General features: G+C 58.1%; 1 protein-coding gene across 1 annotated transcript; it reads right to left on the bottom strand.

Moving 5' to 3' along the window:
- Positions 1-31: 31 nt before the first annotated feature.
- GLIS2 (GLIS family zinc finger 2) lies at positions 32-21934 on the bottom strand. Its single transcript, XM_079790434.1, is given in 8 exon segments — positions 32-3059; positions 3061-3452; positions 4445-4563; positions 4648-4781; positions 4863-5039; positions 5383-5555; positions 6392-6613; positions 21510-21934. Coding segments are annotated over 7 exon segments (1575 nt in total). The 5' UTR covers positions 6564-6613; positions 21510-21934; the 3' UTR covers positions 32-2651.

Raw genomic sequence — 21934 nt, 5'->3', positions numbered from 1 at the left:
AGTCAGGCAGCCTACCCACCTGGCCCTGCCTGCCTGTGGAGAGCTAGCCAAGTTCTCTTATGTACTGGACACAGCCACTCCTGCTGTCAGTGCCAGCACCAGGTCCCTCCTATAGTATGACCATCCTTGGATCTGCCGCTGCCCTTCTCACCTGGGGACAGAGCCCTGGCACCCAAGCTCTGTCACAGAGCACCTCTCCACAGCTGAGTTTGACTCCAGCATCTCAGTGATTTGGACAGAATGCTCCATGTGCAGCTGGGGAAGAGAAGCCTCTCATTGCTCTGAGGCCCTGGAGCTGGGTCTTCCTAAGGATTAAGCTACTCACCAAAGCCACAGCAAGTTCTGCAGGACAAGCAGCTAAGCCTGTGAGCTTTGTCTGGAATCTTGCTAGCACTCCTGCTCCCTCAGCACCTGACTCCTACCCTTCCAGCTCCCAGCAGAATGTTGAGAGGTGATGGCACCCACAGGGTTAGGAGGAAGCCCCAGAATGGCCTCTGGGTGCTGCCGGCTGGAGTGGGTGACCTTAGAGCCGGACACAGGACAGTTGGAAGTGGTTTTTTGTTGGGTGGCCCAGCTTCGGACACATGCACAACAGAAACCATCTTTGCAACTCACTTTTATTGTTTCTTTATAAACTTCCTCTCACATGGAGGAATATATTGTTATAGTCATTAGCTTATCTTTTTTTTTTTTTTTTACTCTATGCTAACAGCAGTGGAGCCAAGAGGAGGAAAAACATAAGCTACGATAGAAAGGCACTTAGAACCTGTTAAAATACTGATATCCTGGAATGTGCAACAACAAACCAACAACAACACATATACCAGCTCTCTTGAGCCTGGTCTATCACTGAGTCACATGCTGAGCTAATGTCATCTTCCAGTGCCCTGTTCCTCTGCTCCCTGGGCTTCAATTGCAAACCCAAACCCCTCATCCCTCAACTGGGGACTTAAAAGGCCTGGGGCCCTTCATGGGGTGGGGATGCCTGGGTCCTGGATGGGGCCTGAAGGAGACCAGCTCCTTCCTGTTCTGCTCACAGCCCCTTAGAGAGGCAGAGCCAGCACTGCCAGGCCCTGTTAGGGCAGGCTGGGTCAGGGTGACCCCTCTAGGACAGAAGGGCAGTCCAGAAAAGGGTAGGGGTCAGCAGAGCTGCTGAGGAACAGTAGGGGGACTCTGGAACCGCAGGGCTACTAAGGACCCCACTGCTGTCCTGCAGCTCCCTTGTTCTGTCAGGGAAAGGGAAGGATTGCTCACTGATGCCAAGGACCAGGCAGGCCTGGAGCCAAAGCTCCTGTGCCTAGACCAGTGCCTCGGCACAGTGAGGGTTCAGGGTGGGGAAAGCACTTGCTGCTTTCAGGGCCTGGTGGGAAAGCCCATTCCCTAGGGTCAGGTAGCGGGCACCTGGAACACCAGCATCCTTGGCTTATTCTGGCCCCTGGGATTTTTAAAAAAAAAAAAAATGTCTAGGACAGGGGCTCAGATGGAAGAAGCCAGAGGAAACAGCATGTCGTAAGTCCAGGCTTCCACCAACTTCCCCCTCCCAGGTGGAGGGGCTGGGCCTCCCATAGCCAGTCTTGACTGCTTCACCATCCCCCCAAGCCCAAGGCCTCAGTCCATGGCCTCTGGAAAGCTCCTGTGCCCAGCACTGGCCTGTAGCCCTCCCTTACCTGTGTGCTGGCTGTGACTTGGCACCCCCAGAATGAGAACTGTGTCCCAACCTGGGGTCATCCCCAGCCAGCTTCCAGCCTCCTACCAGCCTGCAGGTGTCTGCAGCCCCAAGTGCAAGAGGGACATTGCCCCAGGCCAGGCCCACCCCACCTGTTCCCTGAGCCAGGCCTGCCCGAGGTCCTGGCACCTCCCTTCCCCACACTCCAAGGCTCCCTATAAGGTAGAGCGGGGAGGCCAGTGGTAAAGAGGCAGCTGACTGGTCAGCTGTTCCCTCATTTTGGAGAGCACCGTCCAAACCAGAGAAGGGCTGCTTCAGATAGGTAGGTAGGTGATGAGGGGCAGTGGGCAGAGCAGGCCTCCCTCTCTGAGCAGGAGGCACCTTGTCATAAGGATAAGGTGGCTCTTCCTGTGGCTTTGCAGGGGGCTGCATCTGTCTTGCTCTCCCTCTGGAGGGTGGGCCAGAGGGAAAGGGGTCCAAGGAGCCCCCAGAGCAGGAGCCTGGTGAAATTAGGCAGGATGGGTAGGGGCCTCAATCCCAGGGCTCCTCGTCACAGCTTACCACATGAAGGGGTGTAGAAGCCCTGGGCTGGCAGAGGGGTAGATGCCACCCCACCTGCCCCCACTGCTGGGATGTGGCTGGCAAGTGACAAAGGAGGGAGGGAGGGTGACCTGTCCAGGTTGGCCACTGGGTGAGGGAGGCACCAGGGTGGACAGGGCCAGAGGGGAGGAAGGCCTCGGCACTCAGGGGCTCAGATCTCCCTGGCCAGTAGGCAGTTCCTCCCTTGGGAGCCTGGGACACCAGCAATGACCTAGCACCATCCTTGCCACCCAGCTTGTCTGGGGCTGGGGCTGGGGCTGGGGCTGCCAGGGGGACACAGCCAACCAGGCCCCGGGGGCAGAAGGACATTATTGCTATTTCGCAGAAAAGTTTCCGTTCGTCGGGGCAGGGCTGGGAGCTTCGGGTAGTTGTCCCTGGGATGAGTTCAATTCACCACAGCTGGTTTGAGCAGCACAGAGCCAGGCGGGATGACCACCCAGCCAGGGGTCAGGGCCTCTGGGCTGCTGGCCGCCGAATTGACGCCTGTGGACAGGTCCAGCACGGTGCCTGGCAGCAGGGGGAGTCCTTCCGGGCTGGGCCGGGAGCGGCCACTCTCAGTCCTCTCCAGGGGGGTCTTACGGCCCTCCAGACCAAGGGCCCTGACTGGCACTGCCCCACGCCCCTTCTCCCCCTCGGCCTTGCCACCCGTGGAGCCAGCCAGGAGGGAGACCATAGGCAGGCCTAGTCCACCAACCCCAAAGGGTGAGGGCATCAGGGGGTTCTTGGCCAGATTGAGGGGTAGGACAGGGCCTGGCAGCTCATGGCCCATGCCCGCCCCACTCCCCCCACCCCCCACCATTGCCACAGGCCAGAGCACTGAGGTCGAGGGGGCCGGGGGCCAGGGGCAAGGGCAGGCCGGGCAGGCCAGGGCCTCCAAAGAGGGCAGCCGGGTTGGGGATGATGATCTGGGCCCCACTGACATAGGGGCTGCCATCGGGGGCAGGCAGTGGTGGTTTGGGGGGTGGGCGCAGTTGTAGGAGCTCCTGCTGCTCATGGGACACGAAGTGGCCATGGGCCTTGATGTGCTTGCGCAGCGAGCTGGGGTCCGTGTAGCGCTTGTGGCAGCCAGGCATCTTGCAGTAGTAGGGCTTGTCCACGTAGTGGGTTCGAGTGTGCTTGAAGCGGTCACTTGAGTTGGAGTAGCGCTTGTTGCAGCCCTCATATGGGCAGACGTAGGGTTTCTCACCTGTGAGTGGGGCTGGTGTGAGAGGTCTCCCAGCCCAGTGTCCTGCCCCCACCCACTACCTACTTGGCAGACCCCAGACCAAGATGTCCTTGAAAGTACAGACTCTCACTTGAGGGGCGGTGTCCTCAGCACTTGGCATGAGATGTGACGCCAGGTAGGGGCAGCAAGGCACAGCCACTGAAAAGCCAGCCTGGTTACCCTCAGAACCCCTGTGCACTGATTGTGTGCCCTTGGCCTTAGTGCTGTGCTTCAAATTGCAGGTGACAGCAGGTGAACTATGTAATAGGAGAACGATGAACCTGATTACAGTCTTCCATAAAGCCCCTACTAGAGGCAAGCCCACAGTGAGCACTGCATGAATGCCGACTGCCCTTTATGCAGCCTTTACTCAGCAGAATGGCTCCAGATTTACTAAACGCCTGCTCCCTCACTGACCAGGATGGAGCCACGTGAGGCTACGGGCCTTTGAAGTGTGGCCACTCCAAATTGAGATGTGCTGTGAGTGTAAAATACATACCAGATTCTGCAGACTTCAAACGAAATGAAGATTTTCAATGTCTCATAGATATATTTTTAATTTTGAAATAATACTTCGGACATAATTGGGTTCCAGAAAATATATGATTATAGTTCATTTCACCTATTTCTTTGTACTTTAATGCAGCAATTAGGAAATTTAAAATCAGATGTGTGGCCCTGTTGGCCAGTGCTGGCCCTACTGTGTGCTGGGTTATGGTGAGGAGCAAAGCAGACATATTGAGTGCAATCACAGGTGGCATGAGTCAAATAATCTTACAAACAACAATGCTGAGTGTGGCGGGAAGACCTGTCTGTGCTCCAGTTTATTGAGGGTCTCACCTACAGGAGAGGCTTCCCCCAGCAAGTGGAGCTCGAAAAAGGACCAGTCAACAATGGGATGCATCCCTGTCTCTTGGGTGCCCATGGATGGTCAGGTGCCTGCCCAGCTGCTACCCTCCAGCACCCCCTCTCACCTGTATGTGACCGGTTGTGGATTTTCAGGTTCTCCAGGCGGGAGAAGCTCTTGCTACAGGTGGGGCAACGGTGCGGCTTCTCATTGGTGTGTGTGCGGATATGGATGAGCATCTTGTACCTGCTCCAGAGAGGGCATAGAGCACAGCTCAGCTCAATGGACACCCTTGCCCCCTCCCTCCTGCCAGCTCTTGCCCTTCCTCACCTGGCATTGAAGCCTCGACCGTGACGGGCACAGCCTTCCCAGTGGCAGCAGTACCCCGCATCCTTCTCTGGCTTGACATGGTAATCATTAACATGATCCACCAAATCTTGCAGGAGCTCGAAGAGCTGGTTACACTGCGGGGCCAGGGAGGGTTCTGAGCCCATGTGAGGCCACCTGCCCCAGGCCCTATCCCACTCTTCCTGGCCCCTACTCACCTTGGCCCAACGACAAACCAGCTGCTTGGGTAGGGGTAGCTCTGGTGAGAGGCACTTGTCCTTTGGGGGGGTGAGGAAGGAGGAAGCAGGCAGATGCAGGGCTCCCCCCGAGCCCAGAGGCAGGAAGAACTGGAAGGAGCTGGGGACACTGTCCAGGTAGCGCAGCGGCTGGAAATCCTGGGAGAGGGCGAGGGGCAGAGGTGGTCAGTGCCCCATGGGGCCAGCAGGCCCAGACCCCTTCTGTCTCCTATAGCAAGTTGAGTTGTCCCCACAATATGTCCTAGTCCTAACCCCCGGTACCTGTGTGTGTGACCTCATTTGAAAATAAGATCTTTGTAGATGTGATCAAGTTAGAAGTGTGGTCTAGACAGGGTGGGAGGGAGGGTTCCTAAATCCAATGACCAGTCTTCATAAGAGAAAGAAGGAGATTTGGATAGAGACACACATAGAGGGGAAGAGGCCATGTGACAACAGACAGAGATTGGAGTGATGCAGTTCAAAACCCACACCTCTTCCTTACCGGGGCAGTAGGGACTGTGGGCAGGTCACCGTTGCCTTGGCGCTCGGGGGACAGCGAGCTGCTGCCATTGGGGGAGTCCAGTCCTGATGATGGTGACAAGCTGAGGTCTACCAGTGGGGCCCCTGAAAAGCGTCCCTCCACCTTCTCAGGGAACTTGGGGTTCAGTAGAAAGCCTAAAAGAGAAGCACAATTCAGGGGTGCTGGAGTCAGGAGTCCTGGTGGGCCAGGCCCTCCCACCTCTGAATCCTAAGCCATGACCCTGGAAGCAAACCCCAGGCATGCCGCACCCCCTGACCACCTGGGACCCCAAGTATCTGAGCAACAGCCTATTTAACAGACAAATGTGATCTTGGCCATCATGAGAGCTCGGCCATCAGTTGACATGAAAAGTGGGAAGTATCCATTTTGCAGATAGAATGATCTGGTACACAGAGTGAGCAACTGACTAGGAATGTGAAGCTAGGAGCTTCCCATCACCCGTCTGCCTCAGTGCTCCCCTCTAAAACGAGAGGTTTGGGCTAGGTTACTTCTAGAGCCTTCAAGCTCAGAAGGGGTAGATGTGGTTTTCAGGAGCACCAGAGGCCGAGCAGAAGGCCTGGGCCCGAAGCATCCTAAGAAACTTGCTGGACTAGGTGCCCAATCTCTACTGACCTGCTGGCCACCCACACTGCCTCAAAGCCCAGGAGCTGGGTCTCAGGGCCTTTTGTTACCACATAGAAACTCTGCTTCCCATTATCAGCTACTCCAACTCCTCCCAGAGACCTCAACTTGAATCCTGACTCTGCTGTCCCAGCTTTATAAACTAGGCAGGTAACTTCCTTCCTCGTGGGGACAATGTGACCTCCAAAGATAAACTGCTGGAAGGATGAATGGCAGAGTGTGGGGAGCACTCTAAGCCAGAAGCTGTGAGGGCCTGCAGTTATGTCCTGGTGGGCACACCTTGGACATTCTTTCTATTGCCACAGCTCCATCAGGGCCCAGAGACCATGGCCCTGACCCGGTGCAGTACCTGAGGGCGGGGAGCCCGGGGAGCATGGAGCGGGGCTATCATCCACCAGGCCAAGCTCCCTGTGCAGAGCTCGGTGCCGGACCACACTCAGCGTCCTCTCCCGCTTTTCTCTCGCCGCCCGGAGCTTGGTGATGCTCAGCTTCAGGTCAAGCGGCTCGTCCAAGGAGTGCATAGTGATGGGGGTTGGGGCTGGAGGTGGCAAGCTGGTATTCAGGCAAGAACCTAGGGGAGGACAGGAGCTGTGCTGTGACACTGTGATCCCAAGTCCTCCTTGGGCTACATTCATTAAAGCCCACAGGAGAGGGAGGCAGTGTGTGTGTAGGTGTGTGAAGGCGGTCTCCCCAGGTAGGGAGACCTGAGTGGTCTGGCCAGCAGGTATCATAAAGAGAGCCAACCATCTACTCAGATCTTCCATGTCCACTTCCCACAAGTCTTTTCTGGTAGGCAAAGCTCAAAGAGTCCATTTTGCCATAAAACTGAGTTTTAGAGACCCTGCCTCAGGTCACAGAGCTAGGAAGTGGTAGAGCTACCATATTCAAGGTCAGATCTCCCAAGAAATAACCAGCCAAGTCCCAAAGGTCATTTCTGACTGAGTGGCAAGCCATGCCTGAAGCACATGCCTGGTTTGAGCCGAAAGACCCAAAACCAGGCCTGAGGAGCCACAGGTGTTCTCCACGGTGGCCATGAGAGGCCCGCAGCTACTGACTGCTGAGGGCCCATTGTGCCGGGCCCATTGGGATCTGTGGTCAGCTCTAGGGGAACAAAGCTGAGAGATGGCTGAGCAAAGCCTGGCCCCAAGGGATGGGGGTGCAGACAGGTGGCATTGCCTCACAGGTGAGATAGAAGAGGTGCCCATAGGCCAGGGAGCCAGAGAGCTCTGGGCCGCCACTAGGGGGCAGCTGGGGGCTGTGGCCCAGCCAGGCCAGCCAGGGGCAGGGTTGGAAGGAAGTGGACCAGCAGTCTGGTGCTTAGTAAAATATATGCATTCATATATATATATATGAATGTGTCTCTCTCACATTAATGTTTCTCTCACTTTCCACTTACCTCCCTTCCTTCCACTCTCTATAAAAATCAATGGGAAGCCCTGGCTGGTTTGGCTCAGTGGATACAGTGTCGGCCTGTGGACTGAAGGGTCCCAGATTCGATTCTGGTCAGGGCACATGCCCAGGGTTGCGGGCTCGATCCCCAGTGGGGGGTGTGCAGGAGGCAGCCAGTCGGTGATTATATATATATATATATATATATATATATATATATATATATATATATATATATATGATGACATTCTTTTATTATGAGTTCTCATGCTGGAATTTTCACCATTTTCTTAGAATGTCTCTGTGATATAATTTTCTTCACATAAAATGACACAAAAGCAAGGTCAACTCTTCATTCCAAATTAAAACTTCTTCCGGAGGCAATCTTTTCACACGTGAGGAAAGTGACAGTGTTTCCTTGCGTTTGTTCATTGAGATGATTACTCCCTGAAAATCTATCTGCTAAACAAGCCAACACTCAGATACTGTATCCCTGCCATTCACTGAATCCAGGTTTTCACAATTTAATACAGAATAATCCCATGAGCACCATGTGGTAAGAGTCTTTGCATATGTTGTTTGGTGTGTCTCCTTGGGGGCCAGTGTTGCCTACAGAGCTGTGTGGTGCTCTCTCCTCGGAGCAGACAGGGGAGGACAGCCCCCACATCCCCACTCGTTTTCTCCAGGTCAAGGCCCTCAGCAACTTTAAACAGTCTTCACCTAGTTCCAAGCCCCGGCTCAGCTGTTTCCTAGGACAAGCTCCGCTTTTTTGTTGTTGTTGTTGTTAATCCTCACCCAAGCATATTTTTTCCCATTGATTTAAAAAAAAAAAAAATATATATATATATATATATATATATATATATATATATATATATATACTTTTATTGATTTCGGAGAGGAAGGGACAGGGAGAGAGAGAAACATCAATGATGAGAAAAAATCACCAACTGGCTGCCTCCTGCGCACCCCCCACTAGGGATGGAGCCCACAACCCTGGGCATGTGCCCTGACCAGAATCGAATCTGGGACCCTTCAGTCCACAGGCTGACACTGTATCCACTGAGCCAAACCAGCCATGGCTTCCCATTGATTTTTATAGAGAGTGGAAGGAAGGGAGGGAAGTGGAAAGTGAGAGAAACATTAATGTGAGAGAGACACATCGATTGGTTGCCTCCTACACGCGCCCATTCGGAATTGGACCTGCAACCAGGTAGATACCCTTGACTGGGAATTGAACCCAAGACCCTTCAGTGAGCGGGCCGACCCTCTAAGCACTTAGCAACACCGGCCAGGGCTAGGCCAAGCTCCACTTTTGCTAAGACCCTCCAAGCACGCAGAGAACTTAGGACCCTCAGCTTCTGGGGACACATACAAAGGCCCACCAGCACATGCTAATATTAGAGCCTCTAAGCCTAGGGAAGGGGATTGTATTATCAGAGCACCGTTGGCTGCACTTGGCCATGGGACCCAGGTCTGTGATTTGACTTGTTCCTGTTAAACTCCAACAGGTAAGAGCCAGCAGATCTGTTGGGATTTGCCCCCCAGGCCATGCGTAGGCCAGGAGCTCCCAGCCATGCAAGGGGGGCTGGGACCAGACTGCCTCCCTGCCCTTCAGGAGCCCCAGTTCCAGGCGGGCAGGTGAGTGAATGACAGTGATGGGTAGCCATGAGCCCCCTCCACTCTCCTTCTGGATGGGGGAGGAGCTGCCCTCTGCCTAACCCACCCCCTAGTCATGTCAGTTTGTCTGTGTGTCTGCCTGTCCCTCCACCTGTTTATTTTTAGACACAGGCCCCTTCCAACCTCCCTGAAGCTCCTCTGTGTTAGGAGCCTGGAAAGAGAGGAAGGAAGTAAATATTTATGCTGATTAAGAATTCAGGAGCCAGGAAGGGCTGGTGGCCTGGTCCTTGGCTGGCCTGGGGCCACAGGCCTCCCCAAAGCCTCCACTTCCCACCCCCAATCCCCAACCCAACCTGGCAGAGAAGGGGACCTTGACGGCAGAATAGTTTGGAAATGAGAATTCAAAGTGACACTGACTCTCATTGGTGTCGTCGTACAAGCAACATCCTTTGGCACTTGCCCCACTGCCCTCCTCCCAGACCAGAGGGGGACCAGGGAGGAGCCCTGAGCCCTGGGTCACCTTGTTCTGAAGACCTGAAGGAGATACTGCCTCAATCCATCCAGAACCAGGGAGGGCCCGAAAAGGAACCTGTCCCCCAGGGTGGGGCCCAAGGTGGGAGGGGGTACCCCTGGCCCCCACTACTGCCCTTGGGTTTTGCCCTGGGTTTCATTCTGATGGGAGCCAGAGCCCAGCCTAGAGGCCCAGCCTCTCCACTCCTGGAAAAGGAGGAAGGCGCCGCCCCCAAAGCCCACAGTCCCAGCAACCCCATCTCCAGGCTGGCCTCACCCCAGTTTCCCTCGCAATGGGGGCCCCACTCCAAGGGGAAGACGCCTGTGACCCACTCCTTGGCCAACCTCAGTGTCCTCTTTCGCCCCCATCCCCCAGCCACCAGCCAGCGGCCAGTTCTGGGCTCGAGCGCTTCTCTTTGTTCCTGGGCTGGGTGAAGGGGGGCGGGTGAGAGCCAGTTATGCTCTCGGGAGGCTGAGGGGACAACCCGGCTTGAAACCCTGGGACTGGCGCTGTGATAACCCGCAGAGGCCAGCCAGCCATCACCGATTTAATGCTCACGACAACCAGGGAGGTGGGGAGGATGGAGACGCTCAAAAGGGCAGCTGTCTTGCTCTGAGGGTGCAGGCAAGTTTCTTAACCAGTGGTGGGGCCCGCAATAGGCGGGAGTCTCCACCCCGGTTGGGGCACTCAGTAGGCACCCCGTGGGTGCAGCGTGGAGTCCCCTGGGAACCTGGCTTGATGATGTGACTCCGCTCTGCTGGTGCGGGGTTGTGGGGCTCCGTGTGGGCGGGATGCTGGGCGGGGAGGCAACGCAGAGGTGGTCACGCTGCCTGCCGGGTGCTGCACAGCAACTCCAACTGCAAAAGGAACTAATTAGAGTGGAGGGAGCTGAGGGAGCGTGGGGCGGTGTGGGGACCACCGAAGTGGTGGGGGCGGGCAGGGGTCATCTGGGGGTGGGCCACGCTGGCCCTCGGGCCCGCCCCTCCCCCTGCCCCACCGCACCCTCCCAGCCGGCTGCGCCTAGACAATGGCTGCTATTGTGTGTTGCCTGTGGCCCAGCAACCGGCCTCAGCTGCTGGGCCCACCAAGACCCGCCCTCCCATACCCCTGGCCTACCTGGCAGGTCCCCCCAACACGTCTCCCCTCCACAGGCGAAGCACTACATGGGGAAACTGAGGGTGGATGGTATACAGAATGGGGGATCAACATCCATTAAATACCTCCCCTTCGTGTACTGTTTGTCCATGAATTCTCTGGACCCTAGCAAATCCCTACTATGAGTAGATGTAGTCATTTCCCGTCATAAAGATGGGGAAACTGAGGCTCGAGGTCACCAGGCTAATAGGTGCAGGCTGCAATCTGCTCTGCATCAAGCCCCTCCTTGCCTGCTGGGGGAGGAGGGCCCGTGTAGGTGGATGGGCTCTGCACAGCCACCCAGAAGCACTCTCGGTCTCCTTGGCAGACGCAGAGAGCGGGTGGGGTCCTCTGTAGCTGAGGGCTCTCCTCCCAGTAGCAGAGTCAGATCCCTGACCACAGCGAACCAGTGTTGTCAAAGGCAACATGAGGAACACCCCCTATTCTCAGAGTAGCCCTGAAACTGCCCTTGGTCCAGCTGAGGACTTACGGACAATTCCAAGATGCAACTCTCAGAAGCCCATGTGGCTTTCTTTTTTTTTAATGGAGACATTTTCTTTTTGAAAAATATATTTTATTGATTTTTTACAGAGAGGAAGGGAGAGGGATAGAGAGGTAGAAACATCGATGAGAGAGAAACATCGACCAGCTGCCTCCTGCGCACCTCCTACTGGGGATGTGCGCGCAACCAAGGTACATGCCCTTGACCAGAATCAAACCTGGGACCTTTCAGTCCTCAGGCCGATGCTCTATCCACTGAGCCAAACCGGTTAGGGCCCCATGTGGCTTTCTTGATATAGACTGGAAAGAAGAAGCAAGTCCCTGGCCTCCCTTGTGCTCCATGGGTGGCCCGTGTCTGGTGACTTGCACCAATACTGCCAACATGCTGGTCGTACAAATGGAGAAACTGAGGCCCAGAGAGAGAGAGAGACCACTGCCCCAGGTCACACAGTGGGTGGCAAGCCCAGGACTGGAAGCCATGGGTGAATATTACAGGATAACAGTATCAACAGCCAGTTGTTGATAGTTGGGGAACGTGCTAGCACCTGTTCAGGCAGGTGCTCTTTCATCCCCATTTTACAGATGCAAAAACAGAGGCTCAGGGAGATTAAATAATCTGTCCAGGGTCACACAGCTTGTCTGTGGCAGAGCTGGGTTTTAAGCCAGGTGAGTCCAGAAACTGTGTTCCCCACTAGCTTCACCTTCCTGTGCCAGTGGATGTGGGGAGAAGCAGGCAAAAGGCTCCAGCTTGGCACCCTCTCCCTGCCTAGGGGTTTGCCTGAGGTAGCTGCAGAGCCTAGGAGGGGCAGAAGGCAGTGGGTGGGCGCTGGAGAGGCCGGCTGGGGGTGGCCACAGGGAAGCTTGGAGAGCTGCAGGCAGATATGCTGCCAAAGCAAAGGGCCCACAACCCTGCATTCCTGAGAACCACTGCAGCTCCACCCTGCTCTGGCTCAGAGTTCCACCATCCATGGCAGCCAAGCAGCAGGGGCTAGGGACAGGGGCAGGCCTCATCCTCTCCTGGTCTCCTTTCCTGACTAGGCAGCAGAGCATACCTAGGCTCTAAGTATGGGCTAGACCACCTGGGTCTCCAACATGGTTCTGCCACTTCCTACCCATGTGACTTAGGGCAAGTCACTTCAGGGTCCTCATCTCGAAAGTGAGATAGTAATAACAGTAATAACCACTCCCATGGGGTTTTGGGGAGAAATCAATGCAATGATGCAGTCAATGATTACTTAGTGTTTCCCATTGGTATGCGACATCCAGCACCTCGAACAGTACTGGGTGCATAGTAGGTACTTAATCAGACTTACTGAATGAACTGTCACCATAGCTGAGTTCTCCAGCCTTTGGCCAGTCTAGAGTTGTGAGGGCAGCTGAGGAGAGGACTGGCCCTCCCCGCGGTTCCCACAGACACTGTGGTCTCACACTGGGAGCACGTGGGCTTCGGTGTCGGGTGTAACTGAACAAGTGCGTGCCCCTCAGAGAGCCTCAGGCCTCTGCTGTCCTGGGAATGGCCCCAGCAGACCGTAGTCACCGTCCAGAGACTTGACTGCTTCAAAGAAAGAACACTGGGAGGCCCCGGAGAGGTTCTGAGCAGCCCTGGAAGGAGCAGGCCTCCTCCCAGGATGAAGGGGAGGGGCTTATCCTGAGGCCTCTGCCCAGCGGGTCCCAGGAGAGGGGCCAGGGCAGGCAGCATTTCCTGGAAGAGCACGGGGTTTGACTTCCCTGGGAACCTCTTGCTCCCAAGACAGGCCCCTCCCCCATCACCAGAGGGGTGCTCAGCCAGGACCCTGGGCCTTCCCAGATCCTCTGGGAGCGCAGACCTCACCCTGGTGAGAGTGCAAGCACCCCCAGGTGAGCCAGCCAAGGCCAGGCGCTCTGCGCTGCGCTGTGGGGGCCTCGGAAAAGGCCCCAGCTGGGCAGCACCTGCGCAGGCATGTTTAGACAGTGCTACCCAGAGCCAGGCTCCCTGGTTCCAGTCCTCTATGCCTCCACCCCTAGCTGTGGGGCCTCAGATGGCTCCCTGGAGCCCCCTCCGAGCATTGGTTTCCTCCACCGTCACAGGTACCACAATCACAGGCACAGTCGGGGCACCCTGCAGGACTTGCCTGGCTGGGTGCCTGGCACACAGGAGGTGCCAGCAACTGGTAGCCCTGAGGATTCTTGTTCCTGCCCCCATGCAGTAACTTGGCCTGCCAAAGTCACCCAGATAGTTCAGGCAGCACGGAAGCTGGAAGGCATGCAGGTGGCTCCCCTAACACTTGTGCTCCCCAGATGTACTTCCTTCTCCAACATTAGCAGGGTGACGCCGGCTGGGGGCAGCAGCTCACACATGGGCCCTAGACGGCAGATGAACACTCACACAGATGTGTGTGCCCATCCAGCTGCAGGGTCCAGCCGGGCACAGAGGTCTCCTTTGGGCCTGGTGGCTCTAGGCGCCCTAGTGCAGCCCCCGCCCCTTGCCGCCTGCCTGCCTGCAGCCACCTTTGCACAACTATGTCTGGTATTTTCCTGTCTGCCCAGCTTGGGGGGGAGGTGGTATGTGGGGCTATGAGCACTGCCTGCACCTGGGCCTCAGCCAGAGGGGAGCCCGCCAAGCAGCCCCCACACCAGCCCGCCCACACACCCACTGGTCAGCAGGCTGGGAGGGAAGGGCTGGGCCCAGGCTGCCCAAATCCCTGGGAGGGGCTAGCACTGGGGAGCCAGACAGGACACACACCCAGCAAGGCCTAGACACTGGAAGCCCAGGCCCTGCCAGTCAGCACTGCCATTCCCAGTGGCAGCAGGGCACTCCTCCAGAGCTCTCTGGGACCAGCAAAGGTGTTGGTCAGTGTCCCACAGGACATGGATGGGCACCCACAACACCCCGCGACATACAGGTCCGCATATGTGTTACACCTGTGCACATACAGGAGACACACAGGACATGGCAGGTAACCAGTGTCAGAGTGTTAGGCTATGGGAGTGAGCAGAGATGAGGCCTGTGGCTTACCCCTCCCATCACCAAAGGATGGGCACCAGGCCCACGGAACAGCACCTGCCAAGTCCCAGCGGGAGGGGAGCTGGGCAGGACAGGCTCCGGACTTTGGCCTGTCCCTCCCAGCCTCATTTACCCCCTCACTCAGTTATGCATTCCAGCACCAGGCCCTCCACTCAGTTCTGGAGAATGAAGGGCATCCAGCCTTCAGTGGGGGAACCGCTGGCAACAGAAAAACAATATTAGGGGTGAGTTGCTCCTGCCAAGTGGGGGGGGGGGGGGTGGAGAGCAGATCCGAGTTGGCCACGTGGACATGGGGTAAAGCAAGAGAGAGCATTGGGTCCTAACAAGTTTTGCAGGCTACAATGGCCAGCATGCCTCCCACTCACCATCTCCATTCATCCTCACCACCTTGCCAATTAGGTGTTATTCTCCCCATCTTCCAGATGAGGACACACTAAGGCTCAGGGCAGTTCAGTCACCTGCCAAGGTCACAGAGCTGTAAGTAGCACAGTTGGGATTCACCTCCAGGTCCAAAGCCCACACTCTAGGTCCAATGCTGCAGAGGCCAGGAGTGTGGCCTCAACTAACCCACAAGGAAGCTGTCTATCATTCAGCAGTAGAGGAGGCTCAAGGGTGAGGCTAGGCCAGGACCGGGGGCACTGGGAAGCCATGGAGTATCCTACACAGAAAGTGCCATCATCCTTTCCAGCCCAGAATCTCTTGTCCCCTGCAGTACCTCCTTTCTCAAGATTCCCTGCCGCCATGAGCTTGGGGCCCATCTCTTAAGTGCCAGCTCCTGTTTTACAATCTTCCCTGTCCCCAAAATCTCCTCCAGCTGCCACTCCCCTTCGACCCCCTACTTCAGCAAGTCTTCCCTGATTCAGCCTCTTGCAGCTGAACATGAGCTGTTCTTCCAGGTGCCTGAGCGCGGAGCAGAGGCCCTGGCTCTGTCCCCACACGGCCAAGGCAGCATCCCTGGCCCTGTGTGGCCCTGTGCTGCATGTGACACTCACCCTGGGTCAGGGTCCTCACCAATAGATCACTAATGCCACAATGTCACCAGTGCTGGAGCATGCCCCGAGTGCCCAGCCCCGCACATAGTGTCATATTCATTGCCCGGCCCCCCCTCCGGCACCTGGCATTCAGAGCCTCTTTCCAAGAAGGGAGGCTTAGGGCAGGTAGGGATATCTCTGGGGCCCAGGCAGCTCTGAGCCTTCTGGGGGTGCTGAAAAGTAGAAGGCCTCATGGAGCAGACCACTGCCCCCTCTTTCACAGCCCCCCACAGCCCACTCCTTCCACCAACATGAACTGGACATTGATGCAAAGTGCTGGGGCTCAGAGCCAGAAACCAGGCCTGCCCCAGTGTGATGTGGGCCAGGTTCTGGGCCTCAGGTTCCCCATCCAAGAAAAGAGGAGCTGGCCTAGAATAGGACTGGAGCTCAAGCGTCCTGACCATGCTCCTAACAGCACCATTGCCCTTCACTTTCCCTGGTACTTGATCCTCAGTACATGTTTGCTGAGTGAATGAATCTATCTGGTGCCACCAGCCAGGTGAGGTGGGCAGGTATGGAGGGACTTACAGCCCAAAGAAGGAAGTAGCTTGTCCAAGGTCAAGGTGAGAGGCAGGGCCTGGACACAGATTCTTCCTCCTTCCCTGGAGCAGGGCTAGGGCGGGGCAGCCAGAATCGCCCTGGTCAGTTGGGATGACCAGAAGGACCCAGTTTCACCAGCTTCATCTCCTGCCACTCCCACCCAACAGTGGCTCAGGGCCTACCCCAGAACAGCTGGACAAGACCAGGCCCAGCAGGGACTCTAACACAAACTCTGGCTCCACCCCATGCCCTTCTTACCAGCCACCCCACCCTCCCCTGCTTGTCCACTCCAGGCAGCAAAGCAAGTCCAGAAGCCAGGGGGCAGCCTCCAAGCCCAAAAGGAAACATCATGCCAGGCCTGGCTTACTTCAGGCTCTTGGGGCCCAGGGTCCATAAGACCATGCAGGGTGACCACTAGGTGTTCTGAGGTGGTTCTGGGGGCTCGGCCTGGAAGAGAGTGGGGCTGGTAGGCAGACAGCCAGCAGTACTGGGGTGGGGGTACTTTAAAACAGGCAGAACAATGGAGGGCTCCGTAGCCTGGGGGGAGGGGGACATTGCAGCTGGGGTTAGTCAGCCTGGAAGGGTGGGTTTGGGTTTGGGGGGTTCTGGATGCAGGAGGAAGTGGACCAGAAGAGAAATGGCAGGCTGGGACTTCCCAGCAAGACCCAGGTGGATATGGGAATAAGGGAGGGAGGCTTTATCCAGACACAGCTGTCCCCCATGTCAAGCCCAAGCAGTGGATAAGAGGGCAGGAGTGGAGCTGGGGGGATTCCCAGGCTGAATTGACATTTCAGAGGCCAGGGCCAGAGAGCCCTAGGCTCCAGTCCCCCTCTCTGTCCCTCCCTAAGTGACCCCAGGCAAAGCCCTCAAATCTCTGAGCCTATTTCCCCCCCACTCGTGCCCACAGGCAGCCTCCTTACTCCCAGGGTCCCAGTGGGGCGCTGGCCTGTGAGCACACTGTGCTAATGGTGGAGACCCTCTGTCAGCCGGCAGAATTGTTTTCCCGGAGGCACCCAGGGCTGACTCAAGCAGCTCAGCAATCTCCTGGGGCTTCCGCAGGCTCCCCACCCGCCTTGGCCATGACTGGAAGAGGGGGCCAGAGGCTGGGTCTGAGTCCCCTCCCCAGACAGCCATCTGCCAAGGCAGTAGTACATGTGCACACATAACCCACTCAAATGTCAGGTGACTTCTTAGGCAGTGAAGTCAAAGGGCCGGAGGAGATCCCAGCCAACCCCCAGTTATGGCCTGGAAGATTCTCATTCCCTTACCATCTCCCACCAGAGAGATGGCATCTGGAACAGATGGGGAAGCCCTCCTACCTATCATTCCCCCTCGCCCCCCCCCCCCCCCCCCACCGCCCTGCCATTATACTTCCCAGCTCTGTGCTCCCAGGCTCCGCGCAGCCTGGCCACCAGTTAACCAGAACTCTCCATCCCATCTTGGAGGGGGCATGGAAGGCCAGTGCTCCCCCCATCAAGATGCCCAGAGCCAGGACCTCTCCTATGCCCAGCTTGTAGAAACATCCCAGTCAGGATGGTCAGACAACTGGGGCTCCCTGGGGACCAGCTGTGTGGAAGCTCTCAGAGCTCCCCTGGAAGAGTACCAGAGCTGGGAGAGAAAAAAGGGCCAGGGACCCTGGCAGATCTGGGCCAGGCCTCACGTACCCCATGGACAGGTCTGGAGTAGAGGCCAGGAGGATCAGCGCAGGGAAAGGATAGATGCTTGGGGCTCAGTGTGCACAGCTGCGGGGGCCACTTCGGGCTCCCCTCAGAAGGGTCCCTTTTCACTCCAGGCTGGGAAACTGGCCATCAGACACCACCACTGCAGCCATAGCAGGCCCCCAGGAACTTGGACCCGCCCCCCCCCAATGCCCACGTGCCCTTTTCCATCCTGAGCTTCAGTTTCCTCATTTTTCTAATAGGGGTCAACGGAACTCTCTCACAAGGTTAAGATGTCAATGCCTGCAAAGTTCATGGGGCCATTGGAAGGCACTGTGGATTTTTTCAGGGAGTTGTTACCAGGCGATCCACCCAAGCTGCTTTATCCCTGACCCACTTCTCCCCCACCCCCTCCCTGGGGACCTAAGATGGCGTTTTTATTAGTTGCAGAGACAGCAGAGGTTTACGGGGTTACATGGGAGCCAGGAGAGAAACCTGTGCCCCTCAAAGAGACCCCTAACTCCCCCAGCAAGTCCTTCTTTGTCCTAGCATCAAAGCAGTTGCCTCAATCCTGGCTGATCAGCAAAGCACTGGAGGTCCTGGTTGACAATGGGAGTCCCTGCCTAGCCACACCTGATTTAGAATTCTCCAGGTGTAAGCTGAGGCATCCACCGGAGAAATCCTGGGCAGATGTGTCCCAAGGGCCTTGAAGGAGCTGTGGTCCCCCACACTCAGGTCCCCCACACTTGGTGGGCCAGGCTGGAGGTGTGGGCATTCTCAGAGAGGTGAACCTTTAGACACATGTCTGGGCCTCAGCCTCTCTCTAGGGCCCTTTCACAGACCCTGGAGGGGGAAACAGCTCAGGCCCTGGAGGCGGTGGGGGGATCCACATCTTTCTGGCTGGCCCCAAAGAGCCCCTCACCAGCTAGCGGTGTTCCCCACCTCTGAGAAGGGCACTGGTCTGGGGGAAGGGAGGGTCACTCAGTACCTTCCAGGGCTCACTCCTCTGACTTAGTCATCTGTGTGAAATGTACAATGACAATAATAGCCCTGAATAGAGGAAGGATTCTCTCAGCCTCAGAAAAGGCAACCCCACTCTTCATCCTCCCATTCCACCTGGCTCAGGCCTCTCCACTACACTCCGAATTTCCCACTTGCATAAGAGGCCTCTTCCGCTTGCCTCCCCTGGGGCTCAGGAACCTGGGAAGCATTCCCCACTGGAGGAAAGCGGTGGGAGCAGGAGTCTTCCCTGCCCGGTCCAGCCCCTCCCCCCGCCCGACATCAGGGGCCCACCCCAAGCACCTTCCAAAGAGCCCAACTGCAGCCCCCACTCCCCACATCTGGTCACCCAGCCACAGCTTTCACCCCCTCCCTCATCCTGGGATTGCCCCAACTCTGCCCAGCACCCGTACCCGCCCCCTTGCCTAAGTGGGAAATTGGATGGAAAACCCACATGGGAAAATATCAGGAAAACACATTCTTCTTTCTATACCACAGCTCAGACCCTGGGAGGATTAGGTGGCAGAAGACACTCCCACTGCCCAGGGCCAAGGCCAGGCCAGGGAAGGAAGGGAGAGAAAAGTGAGGGCCCCACAGTGGGGCTGAGAGGGATCTAGGCCCCCCCAAACAAGCCCTAGGAGGGGACCTGGAGAGCTTTGTCTCCTTCGAATCAGCTCAGCCTCTCACCCTCCATGGGCACTCCCAGGGAGGCAGCCAGGGGAGCCCAGGCAGAAGACAGGGCTGTGGCTGCCCATTTGCAGCTGGGCTTTTAGAAACAACAAAAGCTTTGGGGAGGGGGGGGGACGGGACGTGGTTCACACGATTGTTTAAAATGAGGTTTTTGGATGTCTGTGGCATCCAGTTATTCATACTGGCTCCACCCACGGACAACTGAGAGTTGGCTTTTGTTGGCCTTACCCCTCTCTCAACATGCCTCCGCCCCCCAAGTCTTCTCATGGACTCTGGAGCTCAGGAAGCTCACCTTGTCTGACCCTTGGTTTGACAGAGGAGGAAACTGAGACCCAGAAAGGGGAGGAGCCTGGCTCAAACACCTCTGGGAGTTGGTGGCCCAGCCAGGACTCAGTTCCAGAATGTCAGACTTCTAGGTGGGGGCTTTTCCCACTCACCCTCCAGGCTGTGGCCCAGCTCCGGCATATCCCCCAAAAGCAGTGGTGCCTAGAAGTGGGGTGACTCACTGTCTGGCTTCCTGGTGTTCCCCCTCCCCATCAGTGAGGGAGGAACTGGCAGGTGTCCCTATGTAGAGAGCCAGGAGCAGGGAGAGGCCCCCCAGGGGGCCTGTGCCAGGGTCACTCAGAGGGCGAAGAGCCCCAGCTGGAGGGATTTAACACCAAAGGTTAAAGGTCACAGACAGGGAATGGTGGGCAGGCATGGGGGGGGCGGTCAGAGGGTCAGCACTAATGGCAGCTCCGGAAAGGAGGGGGAGGAGAAGGGGCTGAGGAAAACAGGGCTGCTTCCAAGAGGTCTTCAACCCCCACAAATGGTGGCCCAAATCCCTGGCCACTGTCTCCTGCTTGGTGGGCTACAAACAGTGCCAAGCTGAGCTGGGAGTGGGCTGTGAAATGAGCTGGGCCGAAGCTCAGAAAGGGGTGTCCTAGAAGGGGCCCCCAGGTGCGGCCCCTCCCCCAATACAGGCCAAGACCAGCTGGGAGGCCCAGCTGTGGCCCAGAGGGGAGAAGGAGGAGCGGAGAGGGGGAAGGCTCCGAGGTCACGGGGAGGGATGTATGGGCTGGGCTGGAACAGCTGTGGCACTGTGGCACTGGTGGGGCTGGGGGAGGGCTGGGTGGGTGGGCAGACTGAAGGAGCCCGCTTCCTCTTCCCTGAGTCTGGGGGCTGAGGAGGCCCTGGAGGGAACACGGGGGAGCAGAGCGTCTTCCCTAGCTGTCTGTTAAGCCCCACCTTCTCTCCAGGCATGTGGGACCCTTGGGATGGCTGTCTCCCACGACCACAGCGAGGTCCTGTCCCTGGTCCAGACCAAGAATCACAGCAGCCCAAGCCGTGGCCAGGTCCAGGTCCAGGGCTGGCCTGGCTGCCCCTTCAGTGTCAAGCGTTCCCTTCAGAGCCAAGATCCTGGGCTGAGATGGCTGGGGGCCCACGGCTCCTCCCAGGATCCCTTCCCGCTTCCCAGGCCCCTGGGCAGGGCTGGGTAGCTCGCTGCAACCATAGCGGCCCTTGGGGGGTGGGGGCGCGGGACAGGCCAGGCGGGCCCTCCTGGACAAGCGACAGGCGGCATGCTGCCCTGCTGTGGCCTGAGTACCCGGCTGGGCAGGGCAGTGTGCCAAGGCCTCCAGGTGCCAGCCTGGATTCCAGCCCCATCCCAGGGGGACAGGGGGAGCAGGGCGCAGGCATTTCCCTCTCTCCAGATGCACCTGCCTCGCCCCCTCCAGACCTTTCCTCAGGAGGGTTGGGTACCCCTGCCCGCCCCACTCTGCCAGGCCCTCTGCTTGCACGGAGACAGCAGGGGTTGGAACAAGCGCTGGACAGGACTCTAGCTCCTAGTCCAAACGCGGCAGCACCCCTTCCTGAGCCTCAGGGACGCCTCCCTCCCCTGCCCAAGGAAGGGTCGGGTCTAACCGGGGTCAGAGACTTTCGGGGACAGGGAAGAGACACCTTTCAAACCCAGTTTTAGAAACAGCCCCGACGCAGCCGTTAAAAGGGGAGGCTGCCCAGCACCCCCAGACAACTTCTTGCCCAGGCCTGGGGTGGGGGGGGCTCCCACCCCGCAGCGCGCCCCCACTGCGGCCGCCCAACTTCCCCGCCGAAGTTTGCTACTGCCCCGGGTCCGGCCCCGGCTCGGCCCGGCCGCAGGACGGACGGAGGGCAGCGGGAAGAGCAAGACAGAGAGACCAAAGGACGGAGTCGGGGAGCCGGCGAGAGAGGGAGCGCGCAAGCCAGCGAGCGAGGGAGCGAGCGCAGGGGCCCCGGCGAGGGCTCACAATGGCCCGGGGCGAGGCGCGGACGCGGTCGGGGGAGGCGACCCTCTGGCCCTGCAGCCCCCGCACGACAAGCCGGACCCCCGCCCGCTCCCCGTCCCCACGATGCGACGCCAGGGGGCTTCCTACCTCGGCGGCGGGGCGGTAGGCTCCCGGCTGCGGGCTCCGGCGGTCGGGGCGGCGGGGAGTGAGCGGGGGAGGGGCCGGAGCGGGCGGGGGCCGGGACGCGAGGCTCACCGGGCGCGGGCTCCCCTGGCACGGCCGCCCGGCACCCGGCCGCTCCGCCACATCTGCAGCTCCGGCGGGGAAGGTGGCCGCGGCGGCCGGGCCGGGCCGGGATGTCTTACGGAGGGAGGGAGGAGGGCGGAGGGAGGCGGCGGGAGGAGGGACCGGCGGGCTGCGGAGGAGGGGAGGAGGAGGGGCGCGGGGGGCAGCCGCCCTCCCTCCTCCCTCCCCTGCTGCTTCCCTCCAGCCCTCCCAGCAAACCCCTCTCGCCGCCGCGGCCCCAGGCCCGGGGCGCCAGCTGCCAGGCGGGGAGTGAGCGTCGGGGGGAG

The sequence above is a fragment of the Cnephaeus nilssonii genome, assembly GCF_951640355.1.
Source record: "Cnephaeus nilssonii genome assembly, chromosome: 2".
Taxonomy (NCBI): Eukaryota; Metazoa; Chordata; class Mammalia; order Chiroptera; family Vespertilionidae; genus Cnephaeus; species Cnephaeus nilssonii.
This window is presented reverse-complemented; position numbering and strand designations above follow the sequence as displayed.